The sequence below is a fragment of the Gambusia affinis genome, linkage group LG15, assembly GCF_019740435.1.
Source record: "Gambusia affinis linkage group LG15, SWU_Gaff_1.0, whole genome shotgun sequence".
NCBI lineage: Eukaryota > Metazoa > Chordata > Actinopteri > Cyprinodontiformes > Poeciliidae > Gambusia > Gambusia affinis.
This window is the reverse complement of record NC_057882.1, coordinates 14,566,347-14,593,558: the sequence shown is the minus strand read 5'-3', so window position 1 is coordinate 14,593,558 and position 27,212 is coordinate 14,566,347. Positions and strand designations below refer to the sequence as shown.

Sequence of the window (27,212 nt, the reverse complement as noted above, 5' to 3'; positions counted from 1 at the left end):
TTTTCCCAGTTTATACATCACTGAACTTTGCTGCAGTATGATAAAAGAAGACAAAAAAAGGCATGCCTTGCTTCAAAAGGCCGCATAACATAGGGCCTTTTTGCATAAACAACCACAGTTGCAAATAGAGTGTAATTAGCAACCTAATTTGACTGACATCTCTGAACTACACCCAGCAATATATTTAAAAATCACACAACAACCAGATCTAACAATGTTGTATTCATGTTGCCACGGTGTTTTTTTTTTTTTAAAGGATGGCCATTATTTGAAAATGTTTGACACTGATTTGTTTCCACCCAACACAAGATGACACAGGCTTTCAAGATGCTTCCCACGTCGCAGTGTCACAGGTACAAAACAGTTTGACACTCTCTGAGGCTTTGGAGATAATGTTTGCCACATGAAAAAAAAAAAAAGAATAACAAGAAAAAGAAAATTAGCAAAAATAGAAGGCGAAGACGCGACACTGAGTTCTGAACATGTGCATGTGACACGTTTTCTGTGGAGACATCTTCAGTGCCAGCCTCACAGTTGACTGGGTGGTGGTTCCAGCAGATGCTTGCTGACAGTTTAGGTGATCACAAGCCTTTTGGTGGGTGGAGTCAGTTTGGAGAAGAGTCACCACTGTCTGCTTGACGGACAGCACAAGGGACCAAAATGACTGCAAGCCACAGGGTGTGTCTGGTTTTTTTTGTGTGTAGTGCCAATCTCAATGGCTTGTGTGTGTCGGCTTGCTGCTTAGTTGGAGCAGCGCTAATTGTGGCTGCGGCACAGCTGTAAGCTCTCAGCTCTTGACAGTGCTGCGTATGAAGTTTTTCAACTTCATAAATACAAACACGGATGAGGAATGGCTCAAGTGATTGACAGTCGGTGCAAAAAAAGAAAAAAAAAACAGGCAGATGCTGGAGCTCATGTGACATACCTCAGCAGATGTTGTCTCGTGTATGGCGTACCCTCTCACATCAGGAAGAACAGATTGACCAAAATATATAATTAAAGTCGCTGCCAAGTGATGTGACAGATGTAGAGTCGTGCCCTTGCGTTAATTAACTGTGCTGCTCTCAACAATGGCTTTTCATTTGAAATGTGATCAGGCATCTGGGTTTGAGGCACAGTTCATTTCTTGACATTATGTCTAAAAATTACTGCTTGTTTGCTCGCAGATTATGAACACAAAAGGATTTGAATTCAACTTTATTAGCTCTAAATCCATTTGAAGCTGAAAATCCTTTCATTCTTCCTCTAAAGCTCAGAGTACAGTTTCATAGTTGCATTTGTATTTAGATACCAGGTTTATAAAAGCTGTGACATGGACATTTGTGCACGTTATCTTTATTTGCATGTGATTGAATATTGAGCATTTTTTAAAGTTGGTAACAATTAATCTTCACGGATTTTATTGGAGTTCTAGCTTAAGTGGGATGTCAAGCAGAGTATATTAAAAATGATGGATAGTGTAATAGTCCATTTTTGCTCAATTCATCTTACTTTCTACTGTTGACCAATGATCTTGGTGTGTTTATTTTTGACACTCTTGATTTAACAATGAAGATCTTATTCCAGTTTCGGAACTAAGGCACACACAGAAAAAGAAAAATTCAAATAGGGTAAGCAGATGAGGGTTGTTGCTTAATTTAGTGCATAACAGTGCAAAACTAAAAATCATAGTAGTAAATCTGCCACTTTTGTAGATGCTCTAAATTAGGTATCTGTTCCCAGTGAGATTTTCTATGTCTTTGCATTTCTGTCACACTTAAATATTTTAGATCAAACAAAATTTTAATATTCAACAATAATAATTTCCATAAATACAAAATGCAGTGTTTAAATATTGATTCAATCAGTTAAATTCGGTGTGTACAACAGGCATGTACACAGCAGGTTCTGTATTGTATGAGCAAAACTGGAGCAAGAAGCGACTTGTCATAATCTGTCAGGTCTGATCATTAAGGTGTTAGCCTTTAGTCTGTTATAGGTTTAAAATGACAGGGTGAGGGTGGGGGGATTTGAAAACATGTGCATAACAGCCAAACCTACACTTACGCTTGGAAAAACATGTACACAGACTTCTTGCCTTGAATGGGAAATGTCAAAGCTCTTTTCACAATAAAAGCAACATGCTTAATAAACATGTTTATTTGAAAGAATATTTTTACAACAATCGTCATAGACTATACTTTTTCTGTAAGATCACTGCACTATTTGGCAAGACAGTATAGCTATATTTTTTTCATCAGACTGATATATCTTTCTAATTATTGATATCATGTTTCTGGCTTATTAAGCAACTGATTTAATGAACTTTATCAGTTGTTTATAATGGTTTACTTAATGTGTGAACGAGGTCCCATGTATAACAGTAATATTGTCCATCTGTCACGATAATGAGATATTTTAAAGTGAAAACATGCATACCATAATGCATTCTGACTAATATGTGGTGGCTATATAAACAATAGGCTGCAGGTAGTTTATATGAATACCTAAAAAAAAAAAAAAATCCACACTTAAATGTGCAGTCTTCCTTTTACAAAGCAAAATATACTACAGTTGTTTTTTGTATTATTATTCTTTTTATTTTCCCCAGAGGATTTTCTAAATTTTAAGAGCTGCATCTCCCCTTTGAATACTGGCTCAGAGGAAAGCCCGAGGCTGAATATTTAAATACTTTATAGCCAAGAAAGGCTTGCTGAGGGTGCCAAAGCCCCAACAGATGTGTTAGATGTCCTAATTAGATCACAGTACTATCAAAGCATGTGCCAGCTATATGTGCAAAGGAAAGGCTTTGTTTTCTTTCCGAGCACTAGGAAGTAGTACTGCCATAAATGTTGAACCATTTGATCTTGTCAGACTCTATGGAGAACTTTTCCACCATCTAATTGCTTTAGACTAACCCACTTAAACAAAGATTTCTTGAAATGTGTTTTCTGGAGTATAGCATAGTGTTATACAAAAGTCATACTTCCCTCTAAATGAGACTGCAGGGTGCAGTATGCCTACAGCCTTAAGGTAAAACAAATGGCGTAAATCATTTTCTTTGGATTATTTGTTTCAATAAATACATTATCAGGCAAATAAACAAACTTCATGGAAGTAGGAAATAGAATATAAAACTAGACTAGACCTCTTTTTATTTATTTTTTTTTTACCATAGCTGTAATCAATGGCTTTCATGCACTGTATATGTCTGGAACCAATGCAATTCAGCACCATGGACAGCTCATTTTCTGCCTACTGAGCTAAAGCCTCTTTGCAAATGGAGCATAATAAAACATATTACTACAAATACCTGTGTGGGTGACATTTTTCAAACCATTGAAAAGTTAGAATACTATTAAGAAATATACATTTAAACTACTACACATGCTTTGGTGAAAAGAATCAAAGTTGAAAACCCACAATCGCTTAGAAAATCATAAAAAAAAAATTAAAAAAAAGAAGACTGGTCTCATTTAGAATAATGGTGTAGCTTTCCTAAATCTCAGCAGAGGCCCTTACGGTTGCTTTCATATTTGCCTGCACCTGTTTGGGTAATATTGTAATTAAAGCCGGGACACTGGGAATTTTCCTTGCGGTCTTGGCAAGTTGAACCGCTCTCAGGTGTGTGTCACAATTTTGTTATTGAGCCTGGGCAGACATTCACATCTCAGAAAATGTTGATTTCAAAGGAATAATTATGTTGGGAAATATCCTGCGCCGGATAAATGTATAACACGTGGCAATTTGTGTTCTGTGTAGCTAATCAAAGTTGACTCAGGAAGGTAATATTTACCCCTTTATTACCATGATTGAAAAATTACCTTGCGTTATATCCAGATATTGCTTCATTTGCATAAATAAATCATCACTCATGACTAAATGTTTACCTATCACTGGGTAAAAGGTAGTTGCTTAAAATTTTAAACTCATAAGCTGCTACTTTAGGCAGTTGCAAGTGACAACTTGTGTTAATTGATGTAACTCTACTTCCAAATGTGAGAATGATTTGGAGCAATCTATTTTACTTAAAATGAAAATTAAAGCTACACAAAAGCAAAAACATATGAAAATGTTGTGCTTACAGTCTCTGAACTGATGAGCATTAGCGAAAATGTGAAAGTAGCTATGTAACTATGGCACATTATTGTACATTGTTTACAATAAGCAAGCAATGGCAGCCTATGACATGTAGCTTTTCAGTTTGTGGAGCATCAAAATCTCTCCAACATTTTTTACTAAAGCATTACTTCAATTCAAAGACGTCCTTATATGAGCGAAAACATGCTGGAGTAAGCTGTTTCATAAATAACGTTAGTAAACTACAAGGTGTATGTCTGCATAGAACTGACTGCAGGCTTTCAACAAAGCTCAATTTACTTGCATCAGAATGCATGTTTTATGTTGCCTGTTAAAATTAATCTGGATAATGGAACACAAATCAAATTCTGTTAAACAGCTTTTTATGTTTGGTTTTGACACATTGACTGAAGTTGTTAAAGCTTTTGAGTTTTCGGAAAATATTGCTAATATATCATGTTACTGCACAGATTTCCCTGAAATAGCAATAAAACTGCACATATTAGCTCTTGTTTTGTCTCTCCCTTTCTCTCTCTATAAAATGTAATTTTTGTACCACTTAAAAAATCTAAATAAGTTTAAATGTCACCAAGTCCTTGAAAACAAATATCACAATTAGCATAATGTTTGTAATTCTTTGTTTAACTGACAGTATTTAGTGTCCCCTTGCGTCTAACAGTGATAGTAGTTTAAAAATAGAGCACCATCATAATTCATAACATGTAGAAATCATAGTGCATACTGCATAGCGATATCGGCACAAGAAAAAGGGTTTTAGAAATGTGCATTGTGCTTGTTTACCCCTCATCACCTTTGAATGTGTGATATTGCATGACGGTTGCTCAAGAAACCGGTGACTCTAGCCATTAGAGCTGATAATTAGCCCTTTTGGGTCCGAGAGCTGACACCTTTTATTTCACACCACACTTAATGAGAATTCTGCATTTGAACAAAAGTGTGAAGCGCCAAAGTTCGTGCGTTGCACAGCAATCACGTCTCTGTGAAAATGTGCGATGAAGTCTCTCAAAATACACACACACTAACAGACACACAATTGAAAATGTTTTATTCATCCACAATGAATAAGTGTGGTCTTCCTTGGGGCTATTCGTTCATTTCTATTCCTGTTTGCAGTTACCTTAAGCCAGTGCAGTGGGTTCTTTGAGCCAGGAATTGGGCAGAATGAGTCAGTGTGAGTCTTAATTAACCTGCTTCTTTGTTAAGCAGGGCCCACACTTTGTGAACTTTAGGCATCCCTTTGAGCTGGGATTAGCCCAATTTACTTCAATGCAGCTGTTTGAAGTCAGCAGAGGTGCATTTCAGACAAAGCCAGAGGCAAAATTTGCACTTGTTCTACAAGAATGTGACATTATTCACTCTAACTTGCACTCAAGACCAGCGGAACCCAAAAAGTCATTGACGATATGTCATCCACATTCGCAGGTAAGCACAGAGGGCAGCCGACTTATTCGCCCGATCTTTCCCTATCTCTGTTTCCACTCTGCCTTCCGGTATTTTTTCCTCAGATGAGAGACACACACACACACACACACACCCACACACACCCACATGCACGCACATGCATATGCATGCAGACACTCGCACATTCACAGTTCTTTGCACTGCACATATTTGCCCGAGCTGATTACCCAGAAAAGGGGAAGCTGGAATGAAAGTGAGGTAATGCTGGAGTAATTTACCCTGTCTGTGTTGTATGTTTTGCTTTCTGGTGGCAAAGAGTGATTCAGTGCATTGCACTGGCACTACATTAGACTGAAAAATAGCTCTGCATTGTTTTAGCCTCCAATACTGCTGCCATTTCACATCTTTACATTGTTTCCAAATGCTTACGTGCACACTAAGCATTTTAGATTACCAAGTGCGCTCCATTCCAAGGGTCAATATGTAGGTGTGTATTATATATTATTTATATGGCTAATTGTGTATTTCAATTATTTACTTATTATTTAGACAATGCTGAGGTTGGTAACTGCAGGCCCATCTCAAACCTCTCATACCACAGCTTAATACTCTGTCCTTTTCCGCTGCCATATATTCCTTCTAGCAGGTGAAATAAAGAAGCATGACATATTTCATATGTACGCAGATGATATGCAGTTGTATTTAATCTATCTTTGCACAAATGTATAGATGATAGAAATAGGTGTATTTGTCATAATTTGTCATAATAATTACACAAAGAATGCACAAATTCTTTTTTTTCCTGAAAACGAGTTGCTGTAGACGAACACAGTGGCATACTCAGAGTTACTTTCATTAGAAGAAATATAATGTTAGGGCTTAGATTTAACTACCACATCAGAAATCAATGCAGGGTGGAATTTTATCACCGGCAGTACATCACCAAGGTTCTGAGCATACATTGTCAAAGTAATCAGTACTCATGATTATTGCAATCATATAAATTGAATCCATATATATATTTTTTTTGCTTCCACATTCTAGCTTACATCTAATTTGTATGTAAGGCACTCATTTGCCCCTGGGTGGTGTCAGTTGATCTAGTGCTTTGCACGTTGCTTAAGTCTGTAAATATTTTTAAATTACTTTTTTTTTTTTTTATCTGAGAAACAATACTCTGCAGTGTATATACTCTAAAAGTGTATGAATATGACTGCACATTTAAAATACTTTCATATATGAGGCAGGAGAGACATACCTTGTACTCACAATCACTTGTTTGTGACATTGAAGTGGATTCTGGAATGCTGCCTTACGAGCAGTAGATGTGCTTTTCTTTGATCCAGCCTGCAGGGCACGACTAGATCAAACATAGTCCCAAAGATGGCATGAGTAAATTTCAAAGAGAAACCCCTTCATAGATCTGAGTCAATGTTTCTTTTTTTTTGTTTTTTTTGTTTTTTCTTTTACTTGGAATCTACTACTGAAGAAAGCACATAACATGAAGGTTTAAAATAATGTACACAAGAGACGCGTTTGCCTTTTGGCGTCTCTTACATCATCTTGCTTTCCTCCCACGAGCTTCCATAAATACCAGATTCCACTTGCTCCTTTAGTAACGTCCAAATCACACTTTAGGCTCGCAGGTAACTGTCACTTGAAGCTTGGGTTAAAATGTGTTGGAATAATTCCAGTCTTCCAATCCTCAAAAAAAAAAAAAAAAGACGAAAAAAAAAAAAGAAAGACGTGGTGAGGTGGGGGGGGCTTCAGGAATACAGCAAAGACAAGAGCTACAGACAGGCCACCTGGCAAAAAAAAAAAAAAAATAATAAAAAAAAAAGTGGCAGTTAGGAGAGATGCTGACACATAGATAACAGGTGCATCAGCCAAAGAGATGCTGGGCAGGCACTGTCACAGACAAATATATAACAAGAGGACTGGCCTGCAGAAAAGCAAAGAAGCCTGGCAGTGAGCTGCCCTCCACAAAAGCTTGGACTAATTGATGATGAGGATCGGCCCGGCAGACAGGTGATAGGGTTAGGTGAGATGCAGTGAGGGGCAGACATTGGCAAGAGGGGGAGTGACAAACAGCAGGCAAATGGAAGAGAGAGGGAAAAAAAATGGACTGTGTGGAGATGAATAGGACAGAAAAGCCTTGCTTCAGTGGATTTTATTCCTGTTTAATGCCTTGCAAGAGTACTGATACACTGTAAACTCTTTCACATTGTACAGGCACAAATTTAAATTTGTGTCTGTGGGGTTTAAATGATTAAACTTACAGATACTCGTGTGTTTTGGTGAACTGAAAGAAAAGGAACAGCTTGTTAATAAGGGTGGATATAATCATATATGGTGAATAAAAACAAAAATGTATTAGTGTTCTATTCACGTCAGCCCTCTTTACGCTGAGTTCCCAAAAGTTGGATTTCCAGTATCCAGTGTCTAAAATCCAACAACATTTCTCAGTTCATCGTTTGAAAATGGAGGCAGTCTGACTCAACTGCCAATAATTTTTTGTTTTCCTTTAAATAAGACCTTTCCTGTCACCTAAGAAGTAGCAAGAAGCTAGCTGAGATCACAGCTGTTCATCATGAACTATACAGATCTACCTCATATGAAAAAGTGGTCTGATGAAAGCCATAGTTGTAACAAATTCATAGAATTCATTTAAGGGCATGTATGACACACAGCAAACATGCAAGAAGGTGCTCCGCTCCGGTCAGATTATGTCAAAACTGAATATTTTGGCAGACGCACAAAGATAATAATAATCCACAACCGTTTTCGTTCCACTCGCTCATTGCAAGACATCTCAATAAAACACGTTGAAGTTTGTTTTTGTAACGTGACAAAAAAATGAAAAGCTAAGAAGTACAAACACTGCATAAATCTGCGTGTGAAGCTGAGGAGTTGATTGAAGACTCGAATATGTAGATGCATTTGGGAGTCAAATACAGTGTAATTTTGACAAGATCTTGGCAACAAGTATTCTCTAGACAACCAGAGAAAGAAATAGATAACAATGCAAATTGTCAGTGCAACAATGGGCTTAGTGTCAGTCACCAGTCATGTTCTGGATAACAGAAAATGCTAAATGTAACTCAATGCAGCACTGAGCTGCTCAGGTCTTGTGGGTTGTTAGTGTTTGAGCTGCTCCCTTGCTGCTGTCTCACTTTGTTTCCCATTAAAAAGAAGAAAAAAAGTGAATCCAACAACCCCAGAGCTCTTTCATTATTTTGTGCCAGAGCCTTGCATTTAAACATTGTATGCTTTTAATTTTGTTTTGTTTAGGATGGGTGAACACAAAAACTCAACTGGCAACTTTCCCCGGCAGACAGTAATTACATTAAGGCATCCCCGAAACATTCTTCATGCATCCTAAAACTGATTTGCGGATATTTAACAGCGGGGGGAAAAAAAATAAAATAACATCCTCTCTTTGTTTATTTGTCAAGAAATTGCACAAGTGATAAGAAAAACACTTCATGTTTCCTCATAACGAGGACATTTCAGACAGTTCTAAATGGTTTAAAAGCCAACTCATACCAATAAAAGGTTTGTAGAAAGACGGCAATTAGTATTTTTTTCAAGCATTTCAGTGCAGGTGAATTTTTATTTAAAAGAAAATAACAGAATGGAACAATCTAAGACATTCAAATATCTTTTATTCATATCTAAACTGATTTTCAGTTGGTTGTGCTGCAGTATTTTTCTGTAATATTTTGTGCTCCCTGCATTTATTTGCTCCTTAAATGATGAAGTTTAAAATGACTTTGCAGTAGTATAATCTCACACTGAAAAACCTAGTTTGAATTCAGTGAGGAAATAATTACACATCATGCAAACAATTGTTTTCTTTTTCAAGATTACTCCTAGATTTATTTATATTTCATCAGTTTGTAGTATATAGAGAGGTGAATGTTTCCTCTTACCGTAATGAAATCAGTCATCCAGAGTCTTGGATTCTCTGTTTTGCTTTCTTCTCTTTAGCTCACCGAAGTTAAAGAGGTTTTCTACAATATTTAGGGTCATTGAACTGAGATGGCTATGGAAAAATGTTGATTTTTCTCAGGAGATTCTTCTTAATAATTAGTGTGGATACATTTTCAATTTTTTGGCAAATACTGCTATAGTTTTTCCTTAAAATGTACAGGTATTTTAAATAGTTCATGGCACCATGCATTTCCTGGGCTTCAGCTAGACAAGCAGCCAAACAGCATTACATATTTTCAACACTGGAAATGATGTTCCACACTAAGTGCAAATAATAAAAAAAAATGGATGTAACATTCTCTCTTTGTATTTAGTGACTCTATAGCTGGACAAGTTGCAGTCTCTTTTCTGGCTTACAAAGATAAACTCTTTTTGTATATTCTCTTATCTGACCAGTGACCAGTGAAATTGGATATTTATGAAACTCTTATTTACACATTAAAAAGTTGTGGTTTACTAATTAAGCATGTCTTAATGAGTGCAGCGTACACAGGCATGATTGACATCTCTAAAACTATCATTCTGGCTATGATTGGTTTGTTCTAGTTAGCACTGGGACAAGGCAGAAGAGCTTGATTTTTTCACAGATTATCTGTTTCATACTGTACTGTGACAATTTCAACTATATATATATATATATATATATATATATATATATTATAAGAGTTACATGCCACACCTTTAAGCATGAAGGATGCTCTAGTTAAAGTTTACTCTTCGTTGTTGGAAACTGACTACAGCATTTGAGCATAATGCCTTTAAAGCTGGTACTAGTTTAATGTTAAAAGCTGATCCACAAGTCTCAAAAAACCGAGAGAATATAATAACAATAATATTTTTATTTAATTTGAATTTCCAGGGTAGGGGTGTAACAAAGTCAAAACATGAGACAGGCACAGAAGTACGTTCACAAAATCCCCATGTGCTCTGGGGATTTTTTTTTTTTTTTTTTTCACAGGGTTTTGATATTAGTTATAGAAAAGCTGCAGTTGTAACGAAGTTAGTAAGCCACACTTATAGTCATGCAGTAATTCGGCATGCAGCATATACTGTATTTAGGTTGCCTGTGGGAGATTTTCTGACTCACTTTCTTCAAGTCTTCTTTCGAATCAAAGTTCGTCCTTGACCTTCCAGCTGGATTTGCTGCTGTGTGTTCCCCGCAGCCAAGCCTGTGTAAGTCCAGAGCAGACAAGAAGGCATCTTTTAAGTTATTTAGCTTGCTGACAGAAATAGTCAGTCAACATCACAGCACCCGAAGCGGGACTGAAACAGCAACATCTCATCCAAAAACCGATAGGTGCTGAATTTCTGTAAAGCGTGTTAGGTGGGAGGAAAAGTTCAGCTTTAGTGGTTGTTAAATAAATTAAAATCTTTCCTGTTCTGCGGGACATTTTCCCAAATTGGCAAGTCAGTGAAATTATAGCTCCAAGATTATTCTAGGCACACGAAACTGATCATATGAATGATTGCTGTATTTTCACTGCTTAAGTAATCATATCAGCGGGTAAAAATAGCCAGCTGTTGTCTTACATCCTTGGACTCCACCCATTTGTATCTCCATCCTTGTAACTGTTCATTGCTATTAAAAATTGTGCCAAGCAGGTGGAAAGAGAGGCCAATATTATTCACATAACATCTGCAGATATCCTTTGAAGTAGGCTATCATGCCAGGATAGAGGAGGTGTGTGTGCGTTACCTTGAGATACAGTAGACGGAGATGGATGTCAGCTTTACAGTCTGGCTCGGCACATTATAAAAGATGGCACGGCTCAATAATCAAGGTTTATGCAGACGCGCTGTATGCATACATCACCTGCTACACTCAGCACAATTACAAGTTCTTGGCAGTAGCTGCGAGATCCGTGTCGCTGTCGGTTCCTTGTACACTCCTAAAAGATCGCCATGTTCCAGGATGTGTTCATTATTTAAAGGCTAATCAAGTGTCAAAACTTGGAGGGAGGCTGTTTCTTTAATTTGGACTGTAAGTCTACTTAATGCAGAAGATGCTCATCTAAATAACGCTCATAATTCTGCCTTTACACAATGAGTCCAATGGAATGCCTGGCTTACTGTGGGGTTTAGTTGGTTGAAAGTCGGAATCCATGGATTAGGATGTAAGTAAGACAGTCCTGCTGTACATACAGACTGCCTCTAATGCCGAAAGCTGGCAGGTTTGTATGAAAAGCATGTTTAAATAATGTGATGTACTATAATGACAAGTTCAAATTGGGTATTTTGAGTACAAAATACCCAATTTGAAAAAGCAGGGAATGCTTTCCCCCCCACATTGTTGGAACTCGGGTTACAGTTTCTGTTTAGAAATAAACATTCCCCACACAGTCTTGCTCAGCATGTCTAACACAATAAACAAATTGTTCATCTTTTACATGAAAAATGTTTTGCACTTTTGATAGAGCAAAAAGACTATTTTAATAGAAAATTACAGCAGTATTTTAGTGCTTATGGTTAGACATAAACTAAAACAAGTCCTTTTTTTTTTTTGCTTCAGTCAATGTGTGATCAAAATAAGCTTATTTTGTGTAGTTCAAACCCTGAATAGACAAAAGTTTTCTTCTGTTCAATAAATGCATCAAAATTGAAAAGTCGCAATTTTAAAAGCATTGAATAGTATTTTATGTTGTGTATTCTAGCTTAGTGAAAATTATAGATTAACTTCTATGGTGGATTTCAGATCTTTTTGTCATGAAGTGGTGTTGTGGTGGTGGTGAGGCAAACGCAGTAGAACCCAGATGAGGTGAGGTGAGGAGTTTAATGATGAAAAATCAACAGAAAATACAGTCCACAGACCTGGCAGCACTGACGAGCGGAAGGCTAAAGCTCACAACAGGTAGCAACAGGTTTTACGAGGACTAGACGTACCTTGACATAAACGGACGAAGCAAGACGTACACTGACTGACACTGACGTAGGACCCGACGAAGACAGACACACACAGGTGACACTAAATACACAAGAGGTAATCAGGGAACGAGACACACCTGGGAACTAATCACGGGGAGACAGGACAACACAGAGACTCAGACACACAAGAAAACTAGAAATAAATACACAGAAAAACACAGAACACAACACTTTTTTTGTTTGTTTGTTTGTTTTTGACCACCAGCTGTGTTGTTAATTTGCATCTTCTGTTATAGAAATATAAAGCATAGCAAAAGGTTTGAAAATATTTAGTTGTAGCCCCTCTGCTGTGTGTAGTATTAATTATTTACATTTGGAGTGGACGCAACATTATGCTGTGTGTGGGCAAGGGGTGGAGGGAGCAACAAAAACAGGGCTTTAAATGTTTCTTTGCAATCTTCCTTGACCAGTTGGCTAAGTTAAGCTTGCTGTTAGGAAAGACGCATATAAAGTCCCAGCCATTATGTGCATCAAAATGATAAAAAAACAACTTATTGTGCTTTGTTTAGCCTTCCTGTTTTCTGCAAAGCTTCTAGCACTCTCTCACAGCATAAAATCCCAGCAAACGTGCCGTGTAATGGTGTATGAAATTATTTTTTTTCTTTTCAATACAAGCTTGGTGTTGTTCATTCAATAACACCCTTTTACACAGTGTGGCTTGCAGTGCAACCTGACTGTGTTCATACATGGTTAATTCTAAGGTTTCTGACAGTTTCTCAGTGAAAATCAGGGAAAAGGTTGGATTGATCTTTGATGTTTCAATGGGAAATAAACTTGTCATGCCTTTAATTTCTGTTGGATTCAAAACTATATCCATCAGTATATCTGGTTGTACTTATATTGTTAGTATTTGTTAGTAATTAAACTAAAAACGACCTTTACACAAATTAGCTAATGTTATGGTCTGTAGTTACTGGATGTCTGATCAGTGCATCTCTGGTTTAAGTTATGGTGTTGTCCTAAAATTGAAACCTGGTTTATTCATAAAATTATTATTCAAAAAGAAAAAAAAAATTGCTTGCTTAAAAAAAGGCATAGATGAGGGTGTACTTGCTGTACGTACTGACAAATTAATTCAACCATTTGTTTCAGGCATGATAGATCAGGGATACATCTTAAGAATGAAGGACACCGGCCCTGAAGAATTAGAGGTTGAGACCCTCGGCATAGATTCTAGATGTTACCGATGAAACCCTTCAGATGGAGATCAAAACAGAGAAAGGAAAAGAGATGCAATAAAAATGGACGTCTTCAATCAACAAGCCTCTCTAACGAAGGTGCGGACTGCTGAACTAGGACGCACCCATTGATTTCATTTGTGCCTCACTCTTACACCAAATGATCACAGTTGGTCCTTTGAGATCAGCTGGCCTTGGTAAACAATTGACAGTTGTGGATAATGGATAAAAACAAACATTTACTCAAGAAGAGTTTTAAGCTTTTCAGCGTGTGAAACAGGTAATCTTTTCTTTTGCAGTTTCTATGCCGCTACCTAAAATCCATCACACTGTTCTCTGCAGCGGGGCGAAAGGTGGTTTTCTTCCTGTATTCAGTATTTTTTTATTTTTTTTTTTATTTTAAAGCAAGCTTTTACAAGAATTGGAGGATGTGCCAGTGTTGTGTGCTAACACGATGTGACACTTGTTACTTCCAGTTTGCCTGTTGTTTAAACTGGATTCGCTGGAGTCATAGCCGAGGAATGATGAAACACGACAACGTGATTAACATTTCAGCAGCGGAATGACATCTCACCAGGATAAATGTCTTCACCTCGCAGCTGATGAAAATCACACATATACATCACGGACATTACATTTTGAATATTTGTGATAAAAAGGGCTTGTCATCTACGTTAGACGTTAACATAAATTACTGATAAGCAGAAATGTGACAATAATGTAGGGCTTTTAAAGATTTATTTGATTGTTTTTTTGTGCAAAAAAAAAAAAAAATGTATTCATGTTTTTTTAAACCTACTTTTTATGATGTTGAATTTCATCTTGTTCACAAGGAAGCCCAAATGCATACATACACACACATACCCTGTATTTAATTTGATGAAATAGCTTTTATTGAGTTGTACAGAAACCACATGCTTCTTCCTAACTAGAATTTAACGATTATCTGGCAAGGACGCAGTTATTGAGTTTTTATAAATCTAAACAATTCAAGACAGCAGTGTGCCATCACTTTTTATTAGGAACCACAATCACCTGCAAATAGTTAAAATATGCAAATACTTGAAAATAAAATGGTCTATAACTGCATATTTTAGTAGTTAATAATATATATATCTAGATGCATTAATATCCACTGTGGAAACTGTCTTTGCACCAATTATGGAGTTAACATCCTTTGCCTTCCTTCTCTCCACTCTTGGGGTTACAACCAATCAGTGTCAAAGAAAACAAATGGCACTGATTTGCTACTTTTCAAACTCTAGCCAATTGTGTGAAGAAGCATTGCAGCTAGGTATTTCAGCTTCCCAACCTGCATTTTTTGTTCAAATATTTAAAATATGTTTTGTGTGGAAAAAAAATTTAAAAACCTGCAGTTTTTCAGCAAAACGTTTTGAATCACAGTCCACAGAACAATCTACAAGCTGGCGAATCTGCAAATACCGAATTACAAATAGGTGGGTGTCCACTGTAGTCCTCCATTGTTGCGCTCGGAAAGAAACAAACTGTCAGCATAATGCTTCGACTGTCAAACTTGGCAGTTGTTATATTGTTCTGGAAGCCTCACCTAAACTTCTACAAACAAACAATCTTCTTTTCATTGTGGTCAAAATAGTCAGCAATAGTTTTGGAATGAAAAAAAAAACAAAAACATAATTTTCAATTTTTACTCAAGATCTGTGAACTGTTTGTGAAAGTCTGGTCCATACCAGGAAGTCAAAAAAAAAAAAAAAAAAAAAAATCTGAGCTTTACTATATTGTAGAGGAAGAGTGGTCAAATATCCAGTCAGAATTATCTGAAATACTTGTTGATGGCTATAAGTTGTATGATTTCTCTGCAACACACTGGAAAGCATTTACCATCAAATTAGTGTGAGTTTCTGGCTGAGTTCAGGTATATTAGATCATAAAAAGAAAGGTTGGACTAAATTCTTCAAGAGAAATGAAAATTGCTTCATTCTGTGTGTCGAGGGGCTGCCAACCATGAGCACTCTTAATGTCATCAAAATGCTCAGTTGCGCTGACTTGCTCTTTCATGTAGAAGGAAAATAATTAAAGTGATGCAAGTGATCCATACACATATTAGAGACAATTGTCTCTGCCTATTGATCACGTCTGATGAAATGTCCGATGAAAAGCCGGTGGTTTACACAATCATCTGCTCCGACTTTTTCCCCAGGCTCAATGCTTCCAGCAAGTCGGCCATTTTCCACCTTTCAGGTAAAAGTAAAATAAAAATGAAATAAAGTAACTCCTTTAGGCAAGGCTGTGTGGAGGCTCAGGTTCCTGATGATATTGCGTGTAGCTAAGATATTATATCACCACACCACCCTGCCTCCTTACCTTCTGCCAGGCAGATTAGTGCTTTTATCAATAAGCAGCTTAGCACCAAAGTGTCCCTCAATAATATGCCATTTCTTTCCCCACTGGTTTAACTCCTGGGCTTCTTTTATACTCAAACATATTCTAACTCCACTCCCCCCACACTCCACTCCTCAGCCCTTCCAAAAAATGAAACTTTTATTTGTATTTTTTTATTAGAATTTTTTTTTAGCAATTACTTATGCAAACAGCAGAACATTATGTTTTATTCTCTTCAGGTGACATTAGGAACCTAGACAGGTCCCCAGGGGTGGGAGTGGAGTGAGGGCTGCATCCCCATCAGACATACTACCCCCATTAGAAGCCTGCAGCGCACCATAAAACCCATTAAGATCCATTAGGGTAGAGCTCTCGCCCACAGACACCTTTAAGATGACTCAGCCACAAAGGTGCACAGTTACATATGATGTGAAACTCATTTGATTTGTCATTAAAAAGCCATGCGCTTCTTCCAAAACATGACCATTGTCAAACACGGTCACCCGAAAAGCATCGTTTCCCATCACAATACTGCATGCTCGTTTTTTGTTTTGTTTTTTTTCTTTCTTTTTTTTTTTCTTTTGCCGATCCTCAAATCAATCTACATCTTACTTCGACATCTGTTCTGTACACCTATATGGTTGCACTTTCTGGTTAGAAAACCATCTCACAACGTGCAGTACGGCAACAAATATAAATTAGCATAAGCATTATTGAGCATAAACAGATCGCAGCTGAGATTTCTCCGGGGCTTTTGTAACTGCTTGAACATGTTCTCCAGCTAATGGGAGCTCGTTCACCCTCCTTCGATTGGAACAATTGCATACAGCTGTGAGGCTTCCGCACACTGCCTCTCATGTGATTAGTGTGCCGCTTATTATGTTTGATGAGCCTGACCCAAATCTTCTAACGGCAGACACATTTTTTTTCTTTTCTTTTTTTTCATGGGGACATTTTTTTTTTTTTTTTTCATTTAAATCCCAAATCATGTCAAAGGTGAATCACTGACTTGGCTGCTGTTTCTGGGGCGCTTGGTGAAAATAGGGATACTTTGACATACTTTCAAGCAGACTGTTCTCTTTGAAGATTTTAATATTTGTTCAGCTGTTGCAGACGTGTGCACTTGATGGCACGGTGCTATGTGTTTGTAAACCAATTATTTATTTTTATTTATTTATTTATTTATTTTACATTAGGCACTGCCTAATGAAAAGATTTTAATTAGCATTGTTTCAGCGTTTCTCATTGTAACAAACTTTTTTTGCGGAGCTACAATTAATTTCTTAACTAAAATTAATTTGATGTGCGTTTTTGGTGGGGCTTTTTTTCTGCCTTTAACAGCTAACTTATTCTCATTATCGGCAAATTAATTCTCACAAGCACATTTTAATGACTTGTACATCTGCTATTTAATTGGACCAAAGAATAGTTTGAAATTTTAAGTAAAAGGAGCAAGTTGTTGCTGTCATCCTGCTGTAGTTTTTCTACTCTCTGACTGCAGCCCTCTGTGAAGTATGCTGGGGGCATGTTTGGATTAACAGCTGGGTAAAGCTGCCAACCGTGCCCTCCTCTCCCCTTCAAAGAGCCCAGCTTTACTACATACAGTGCTGTGCTAGAGTATTTATACGCCTTAAGCATTCTATTCTATATGATAGACCAGCAGCAAACATTGTAAAGTTGAACTAAAATAATAGATGGTTTTCGAAACTGTTAAACTACTAGGAATTGCGATTACAGCTGGAAGTCGTTTTGGGTGTGTTTCTACCAGGGTTGCACGTGTGGGTGCTGAAATATTTGCACAATAAAAATAGCTTATGGATATGGCAGATCTGATGGATATTATCTGTAAACATCAGTGTCAACCTCTCGCAGATTCTTAATTGGATTTAGGTCTGGACTATGACTGATCTGCTTTTAAAAGGCTTTATTGGCCCTAGTGGACTTTGTTTGAGAATGGTCAGACAGGAAAGAGGGTAATGAGAGAGGGAAGATATGTGGCCAGGGTCATCAGACCTCCATACAAGGGTCATGCTTTACCCCTCTGCCGCTGTAGCACTCCCTCAATTTTCTGTTTTAAAGCATGATTTTACTTTGATCTAGACCATCCCACTGTAACTATTTCTGTACATTTAGAGTTGGAGACTTGCTGTAAAGTATCTCTAACCAGGTCACAGAATTTTTGTAATCTTTTGTATTTAGCTCCATCTCAGTTTGCCTCTTATCAGCTTTCCTGTTTCTGTAAAACAACACCATACTCATAGCATAATGCTGCTACTACCATTTTCCACTGTGACAAAGGCATATTCAAGCTTATGCCATATGTTAAGGCCTTCACATACTCCACCACAACATATACGTTTGTTATTTCACTTGAGATGGGAAGAACCAGAACAAAGTTATTTCATGCCAGGACATTCCGTATTTCACAAACCTTTGGAGAGTGCCTCCAATGGCAGCATTTGTCAGTGTAGTGATAGTCAACAATTGTCGAACACTGCAGAAGAGAAAGGATTCTGGATCCACCTGAGATGTGGATCCCTGCAGCTCCTCCTGTGTCACAGTTGTGCTCTTGGCAGCATGTACAATTAATATCTTGCCCAGACTTTCAGTTTTCAGTTTTTCTTGGTGGATTTACAGCAGGGCTGTGTCATTTTATAACAAATACCAAACATAACAATGGCATTCTTGAAATGTCATTGAAGAATAATTAACTAAAAAACTCTGTTGCATTTGGCATACTTTTCCTCTCATTCATCTCTGTTGTCTCTGTCATAATGACATCTCCCTCCCAACTGTATAATGCATTAATAAAATCCATAACATGCTTGAGCCTAAAACACAGTATACTTCTATTCCTATTAGAAGCATACTTCTAATAGGAAGAATATGCTCTTATTATCACTGTGCATATTTTATGCACAGTGATAATGAGTGACATTTAAAATATTTTAGCACTTTCATCTAAACAGCCATTTGTCACACAGATGGATATTGCTATGTCAACTGTGATTTTTCTTTTTCTTTTTACAGCTTTTAGGAGGAAACAATTAAACCATGTAAACTTTTTCCTTCCTTCAACTGTTATGCAGCACTGCGTGTCTGCCTGTCATTTAAAATCCCCATTAAATATATTGAAGTTTGTGTATGCAATGGTAATTTACCAATGACACACATTTTGTGTGTTTTGCCTCTAAATGGGTTAGAAACAATATCCAGGTTAACTGTTTGAATATTTAGGAAAATCCAATTTTTTTATAAAAAGAAAAGTACATATTTAAATTAAAATCTTCATACTTTCGTCATCCATCTGGCTACATTTAGCACTGAGAATTTAAAAACTAAATAAATAAATAAAAAAGAAAAAGAACTGAACTAAAGGGTTACCTAAGCGTGAAATATTTTTGGAGTCCAGAGCTCACCCCCTGGGCCACTTGCAAACAGTTTTTTATTACAGGAGGCATCTGAGAGATAAACCTTTGTTGCTGTTCTTTAGTAATTTTTATGTACTTTTCTGCATTTTGAGAGAGATTCAGTAAAAAATTATCAAAATGTTATTCCAACACCAGTCAATGCTGTTTTTTACGGAACCAAACAAACCTTATATAAAGCCCACTAACGATTTTGGGTCAAAAATGCATCAATGCAAAAATGCAAAAATGTTCAAGCCTTCCTCCTTCCAGGGCTTACCCATGTTCTTAAGCCATTAGATACTTGTTCAATAGTCTCTGGAGTTACCGATTATTATTCGTGAAGTAGACACATAAAAATTCAAATATCATGCATTTTTTATTCTTTTGTAGTTTTGCATTACACCATATTTCCATTTCACATTCGTTCTGATTCATGTTTAGAAAGAAGTTGACTCTAATGAAATATGACATATTAGAACAGAAGGAACTCCGAGCCACATCCTTCTGCCAAATACTATTTACCAAATAACCACATTTTGTTGTTGCGGACTCAGTATATCATAGAAAATCATTTTCAATTATCCAAGTACGTAAAAATTATTCCTGTTGTACCCAAAAAGAGTTGGGCATAAATTGACTAAACTGCAAAGAAACAAATGCCATAGGGACAAAATGATAAACACTGGCACCAAAAGAAGAAGATTTAATAGAATCATTCTCTAAAGCAATTGTAAATAATATAACTGTTTGTACCTCTTTCCCCAAAGTCAATGTCACATCTCTAGAATGCAAGCTGTTGATCAAAATAAGCGAGAGGCCAATTCACATTCACCAAAGTTGTTAATGTCCAAATTCAAAGATGAAAACCCCCCCAAAAAAACTCCTTTGTTTGATGAATCACAACCCCATTTTTCACCAAACCTGTTGCTAAAAATGTTCTGCCACAAGGTGCCAATATCACCTTGTGGCAGAACAGGATGTCTTCTTGTTTGAAGAAGACATCCTGCATTATAATTTAGATGTGTGTTACAAGTGTGTAAAATCATAAAACCCATCTGTCAAGAATTGTTTTCTTCAACTGTGTATCAGTCTCAAATTTGATCCAGATACCTTAATTTAATTTGCTTCCAATACCAATGTTTCACAGTTTGATTCTTCTATTGGCAAATTTAGTGATGCTTTTTGTGGTGCTGTTCTATAAGTTGCGGGTTATCCATCCATTTTCTAACACCCTTGTTCCTAGTGGGGTCGGGAGGGGTGCTGGTTGTGATAACTAAAATTAATAAATGTTTTAATATGCGTTACATGTCAGAAATGTGTTTTGAACAAATATTTTTGCACTCTTCTGTTAGCAACACCCGTGTTCTTCCAAATTTTGAACTCTGAAAGGTAAACTACCTTAAATATGTTCATATACACCAGCTCCAGGAGCAAATTTAGCTTTTTCACACCTGTCACCTATTATTTGAGTTCAATGCTTGGAGTAATTGTCAGTAGTCCAAAAAGAAATATGCAAAACATAATTTTAAAACAGACATAGAATCATTGTAATTCTGGCAGAGAGAGTAAACAGATCTGTGAAACATGTTACTTAAAATAGCACAAAAATTATCTTTTCAAAAGTGTGTCTGCATGACTAATTTTTTAGTCGTTTTAGCACCATTTTCTCATCATGCGATCCACCACTCGAGAGGTTTTTGAACGGATCTGCAAAATGAAAATCCTGATTATTGTCCCTCTGGTGGCTTCTGAATTTATAATAAGTGATCATTTTGTAAAAATGGCTTGATTTTGCTCCATCATTTCAACTATGGGAATTAATAACTTACTGTTATCATTGAGAATTTTAAATGGTGATGACTTCAAGGCTGTTACCCCTGGTGGGTTTTTTTTTTTGTTTGTTTGTTTTTGGTTTTTAATGAAAGAAAGAAAAGATATCGTCAAGAGGAAATAATCCCATTAATTCTTACACACTCAATACTTTGCATCTGAAGCAGACACTAATATTGGAATTTCTCACAAAGTTTCATCTAATTAGAGGAACACCAAGGACCTTCTCTCAACAATTGTAACACAGGATGACAGTTTGGTCAAGTTCAATGTTTGTGTCGCTGGAGGACATTTTGACATGTCTAACATTACCTAGATGATATGAAGCAATTATGCTCAGTTCAGTTTACATTCATTAACTGGTTGTACTTATGTCCTTAAGTATGCCGAGTTTAAAACTTTTACGGAATAACAGAACAGCTGCTGTGAACAGAGTGTCAGTCATTGAGATTCCCACAATGTAAATGCAGTGTAGCATTTTCTATACTCTGTTGTTTTGCCATACAGAGTAAATGGAAATGGCATGATCTCTTTTTATAAAAAATGTAATATGACTAACTTTTACAGAACTTCAAATTTGCAAACAAGTGCGCATGAAAACTAAATAATTCTAACAGGTAATATTTGATACCCTCCAAGATTCATTTTTGTTGTATAGGTGGATTTTCTTCTCCTCTAACAATTTAAGTAATTAAATTATGCATTATATATAATTTCAGTTTTTTTCGTAGCTTTTAGTGTTTCAGAAAAAAACATATTTATTTGCATACCACTTATATACCATTGAGGAATGGTATATTATAAAGAATCTTGAACAGCACAAAAGCAATAGAGGCAGTTTTTCTTAGGAAGACAGCTGGAAGGAAAATCCTTCAAACAAAGCAAAAAGTAAAAAAATAAATAAAAAGAATTCCAAAGGAAATAATGAAATCCTTATGGAAGCAAACACCATGATGGGAATTATCATTCGGATAAACAATTCAGATAACTGCAGGAGCAGCAGAAACACCTCACGGTTAGGTGCAGAAATTGCCTTACCTTACCTACACACACCCCAAACAGTTTGGGTTAATTACACTTGGTGAAGGATGCTTAGGCACATTACCCACAAGGGACCAAACATGCAATATGACTGCCAACCACACTGCCTTTTTCTGAGCCAAAGAAAGTATTTCCTAACCTCCAACTGAGAGATTTTTTACTGAGGAAGCACCACCACGGTACTCATTACAGGACCCAGTTTGGGGTAGACACTCAGCCAATAAAAGTTTGTTGCATTCTGCCTGTGATGCATCCAGGAGTGCTATATCAGCACGCTGCCTCCAGTTTCATTGCAGGAGGTCCATATAAAGATGGAAGAGGGCCCATGGTCAAGCTGAGCTGTAAGCAGCTGTTCAGTATTTGCATTATACCCACTCTAATTCATTTATTCTTTAATGTAATGAATACATAATGTAAGTTTTGGAAATAATGACAATGTAATAGGTTCATGACTTGTAAATTTTGGTACAAAAAAAGAAAAGAAAAGACAAAAAAAAAAAAAAACCTATTATTTAGACATGCCCATAGACAAAGTCTTTGACTTGAGGCTATAGGTTGCAACTGTTAGTGGGACATACATTTGATTAAGCTCAGTGAGCATGGCCACACAGGCAGATAACATTATGTGCACTGTTGCATGGGTGCATCCTCCTCTCCAGCGAGGCCAGGTGCTGGCAGAGGTTGGAGCCTACATTGCGATGGGCGGTTGGCTCAGGAAGGAGAGAAATCTGGGGCTGGGTTGTGGGCCAGTTCGCGTCCTTGCAGTTATGAAGGAGAAACAAACTGATCTGACAGTGACAAATGAACCATCTCCTCTTCTCCAACTGCCACTTTTGTGCCTCTAAGACTTCTTTTTCACCCTTAGCCTCCTCTGTGCTTCCCTAGCCATTTTCTTCTCAAGCACCCTCAACCTCTCACATTTTTTTTTCAGTGAGTTTTCTCTTTCATATGTTTTACTTTTTGTTTTTTTCTCCCTGTAATGCGCGTACACACAGCTTCGCCTTTGACTTTTACCTTCCCTATTTTTTTTCTCTCTGCAGCTTCAAAAGTATCTCAGGTTTTTTTTTGTTTTTGTTTTTTCCTTTTTCTTTTTTGGTAAGACAATTCTGTCTGGTTAGGGGATTATGTAGTCCATTTTTATTGATAGATTCATCCTGAAACACTATAATTACTTCAAGCTATTGTTTTATTTCTCTATTGGGGACAAACCCGGTCTTTAAATATCATAAATTGCTTTTTGCTTCTACTCGCATTTTTATTATTTCGTTTGAGTGGAATTGTCGTGGCTGGGCACCATTAACCAGGAGACCCTGAAGTAGCATAGAGGATGAAGGCATAAGCTCATCAGTGATTATTGTTAAGGTTTAATCATTGACTTGCTCCTGTAATAGACCTTCCGCAGTGCTGAAATGTAATGCCAAGCAGAGAAGACAATTAATTGCATGACTTCCTTTTGTACCCTCCCTCATCCCCTGTGCATTGGGCCGAAACCTGATAAGATACAGGCTTAGGGCCACCCTAATACATGAACACAGTCGTCTGACTACGTTGGCTTCATTGTGGCTCCATTGTGTGACTTCAGCTGTCCGGCTCAGGTAAATAGGAAGTAACTACAAATATTTGACTGCTTTGTGAACTTTTACTTCAGATAGAAAGCTTTAGAAAAATCTGAAGCATTTGTTTATGTAGGCATTTGTTGAGTTGCAAGACTATTCAGGCCCTTTGAAATGTTTTTTTTTTTTTTATTGCTACACTTTTTGTGACCAACCAGCGCCACGTAGAGCATAATTGTGAAGATGAAGGAAAAGAATACACAACCATCAGAGTTGATGGAAAAAAATTCCAGTAGCTGTGGTATAAATTTGGATTCAGACCCCTTTATTTGATACCCCAACACTGTGATGCCACCAACATCACAATTTACTAATGGTGCGTAGAGCGTTATTTCTGAGTCATGCAGCATTTTAAATGTAGGCAAGAAATTTTGATTTGATATAATCTTATCGTCATACTAGGACTTATTGCTGTTTTTGGTAAAGAGAGTTTGTGATAAGTCCACATGGGCACATGCCCAGAGCAGCAGTAGATCGGGGACATCACAATTACTGATACAAAAATATTATCTTTCAGTTGCATCTTTCTTTCAGAGAGAGTAATCTCTGCTTGCTGCTGAGAAAAAGGGAGACTAGAGTTTGTGATTTGCGAAGAACTGCACAGCATTTCATCCTTCTCACATCTTCAGACCATTTCCTGGATTTTGGGTGGTCGATGCAGCAAGAGGAGATAAAATCTGAGTAAAATTTATCGAAGCTTGTTGTTGTAACACGAGAAGATGGAAAACGTTATGTGATTTTTGCAAGGTAACGAACAGGCAATGGACCAGTCTATAAATTAATATTTAAAGACAATAGATTTATTTTCCCTTTGGTTTGCTTTTGTAGCAGTTGTTGTTGTCTGTTCAGTTGGCAGACTGACAAAAATACTAATACTGTATGTATAAATCAGGATATTACAGCTGCGATCCCAGAGCAATACCATTATAGTTTGATTGTTTCTGTCACTGCTGGTTTTCCCGCTCTGCACCAGACATAAATTCTATTCTAAACATTTATTTATGGAGCAAGCATACGAAACAATTGCAAAATAAACGCCCCACACGAGTTCCAATCTATTGTGTGCAATCTGCAGAAAATTGGGGACAAGTGTTAATATACCCTGAGCCCAGAAAAATAAGAAAGAACAAAAGGTTTGCGGAAGGTTGCTCTCTCCTGATCAAAAGCTACTGAATGCAGAACCAATCCAAAAGTACATTAAGATAAAAGTGGTCAAGTGTATTGCATTCAATGGAAAAAAAAAAACACCTCGGGGAATGGTCTGATACAGTTTGGTGGAAGCCTTTAAGGCATCATGGCATTTTACTTTTAATTCACAATCCTACAAAGAAAAAATAAGCATCACAAGAACACCAAGTCTCCTTCTTCGCCATGATAATTGACACACAGCTACAAGTTTCTCTTAAAGGCACGCTTACACACATTTTCTGCACGCCTCTGACCAAAATCAATGTAATTTACAGCAGCACCTCACCTCCAAGATGCCTTGGATTCTAGATAAACATCTGTCTTTGTATTCCCGTTTTTTGTTTTTTTGTTGTTTTTTTTTTGTAAGAAGAGGGGAGAAAAAGTCTGTACAGGCCTCATACAAATAAGAGCAACATTATATTAAGCAGTGGCTCCAAATGCTGCAGTTAAATGGTGAATAACCTATTCTGCAGGAAATAAAAAAGAACACAGCTACACTGTTGTTTATGAACATTAAAAATGCATTGGTGTTCTAAATCATTATAATGCAAATTCTTAGTCCTTTAAGCAGCAGTGCACTGCAAACATTAGATGAGTGCAAATCCATCAGGCAGAGCTAAAAAATACAGTGCTCTGAATGTAATTGGAATAACAAATGAAGCCTAGGCGAAAATTCAAGCTGGGAGACAAAACACAGCCGTCCCACATCAGACACTCACCACGCCCCCGCTGCAGCCAATCGGGACAGGTGCGCCGCACCGCTTCAGCCAATCGTCGTTCACGGATCCCTTCAAAGGACAAGCCTCCCCGGATCTTCTCGCTCGTCAGCCGCACTTGACCCACCTCCTCCCCATCTCCACCATCATCCCAGGGACATCTTCATAGCTCCCTCTCTGCTCCTTCGTTCAAGGCTCCGTTCCACCACCAGTATTCGGACCGGGGGGAAGACTACCCTGAGCTAAACCTGGACCGATCACCTGCCTGGTGATCCTCAGCTCACAAGTCTTCCGCCGGGTTCGAGCGCCAAAGAAAAATTCCGGATCATTAAATCCTCTAACTGCTTCTCTTTCTCTGTGTGAGTCTATCCAGATTGAAATAGTAGAGTATGGTATTCAACATACGGTCAATATGGTGCAGTTGGAGTCAGAGTAAATAAAACAGCAAAATGTGCATGTCTGCTACACCATTTTCTCTTTGGCAGTCACAGTCTGTTGAGCTATTAAGGAAACGACTCGTTGGGGGGAGCGGGAAATATTAGAACCTCAAATAAGTCCTGTCAGTCAATTAGAGGCAAAGATTAATTGAAAACGAGGCAAGTCATAATGTGTTCATAGAATTTCCATATTTCGTCTTCCCGTCTTTGTCTTTTTTTTTTTTTTTTGGCGCGCTTCGCTCAAGCGAATCCCACAAAACAGCATTGATTTATAAAAATCAGATTTCTGTCTCTTCCTGCTTTCTGCTAAGTGTCAGAACAAACAGAGCACTTAGAGTCAAGACTAAAGCACTGCAGTGTGGAATTTCAGCTCTCAACATAATGACTCTCCGAGGCGGCAGCGGCGGCAGCTTGCACTGGAAAAGGATTGTTTCTGGTTTGCAGTCATATGAAATGTCATCTGGAATTTGACAAGATATGAAGAAGCAATCCCCACTGAGAGCTTCACTGAACCGCACATTTTCTTATATTGTTCTCTTGTTCTAATCAAGCCCTTACGGGTGACCCATGTCATTGTGTGATAAAACTAATTATTTGCCACAAGAATTATTGTGAGCCGTGCTGTCTCGAGGTCAGAATAACTGGCAGCCTTCTAATACTATCAAGCTGATAATTTTATTCTTTTTTTTTTTTTTTTGTCACTGGCCAGAAATGCTGTTAACATCACAAAGCCAGCTTCTCCTCCTGTTTTCTATTAGTTCTTCATTATCCATTTTAAGATATTCAAAGGCCCTCCCTTTTAATGTGTATTTGTGTAATTCTCTGGTGTGCTAACAAATGCAAACCACCGAAGAAAAAAGATTAGAAGACAATATTTGCGAAAACAGATGCTTACATTTTAATTTTAAGCTGTCATTTTAAAGCCATGAAAATATCTGCATGAAACGTTTCTTCACTTATCGCTGGGAGACGCTTTTGGTAACACATCTGTTCATTTATTTATTTGCAGCTATCATGGGTTTTGCAGACATCTGGCTCATTT

General features: G+C 37.3%; 1 protein-coding gene across 3 annotated transcripts in view; it reads left to right on the top strand.

Moving 5' to 3' along the window:
- Window positions 1–27,212, top strand: part of pcdh1a (protocadherin 1a) — a 126,124-nt gene that overhangs the window by 18,503 nt on the left and 80,409 nt on the right. Inside the window, exon 4 of one of the 3 annotated variants that reach the window (XM_044140332.1) lies at window positions 13,489–15,240. The exons of 1 other annotated variant lie outside the window; for it this stretch is intronic. In XM_044140332.1, the coding sequence (XP_043996267.1) occupies window positions 13,489–13,494 (6 nt within the window). In that variant the 3' untranslated portion in view covers window positions 13,495–15,240. Of the gene's footprint in view, window positions 1–309; window positions 9,953–13,488; window positions 15,241–27,212 lie in introns of those variants that run through there. One more of the 3 variants, XM_044140331.1, reaches the window with a different exon arrangement.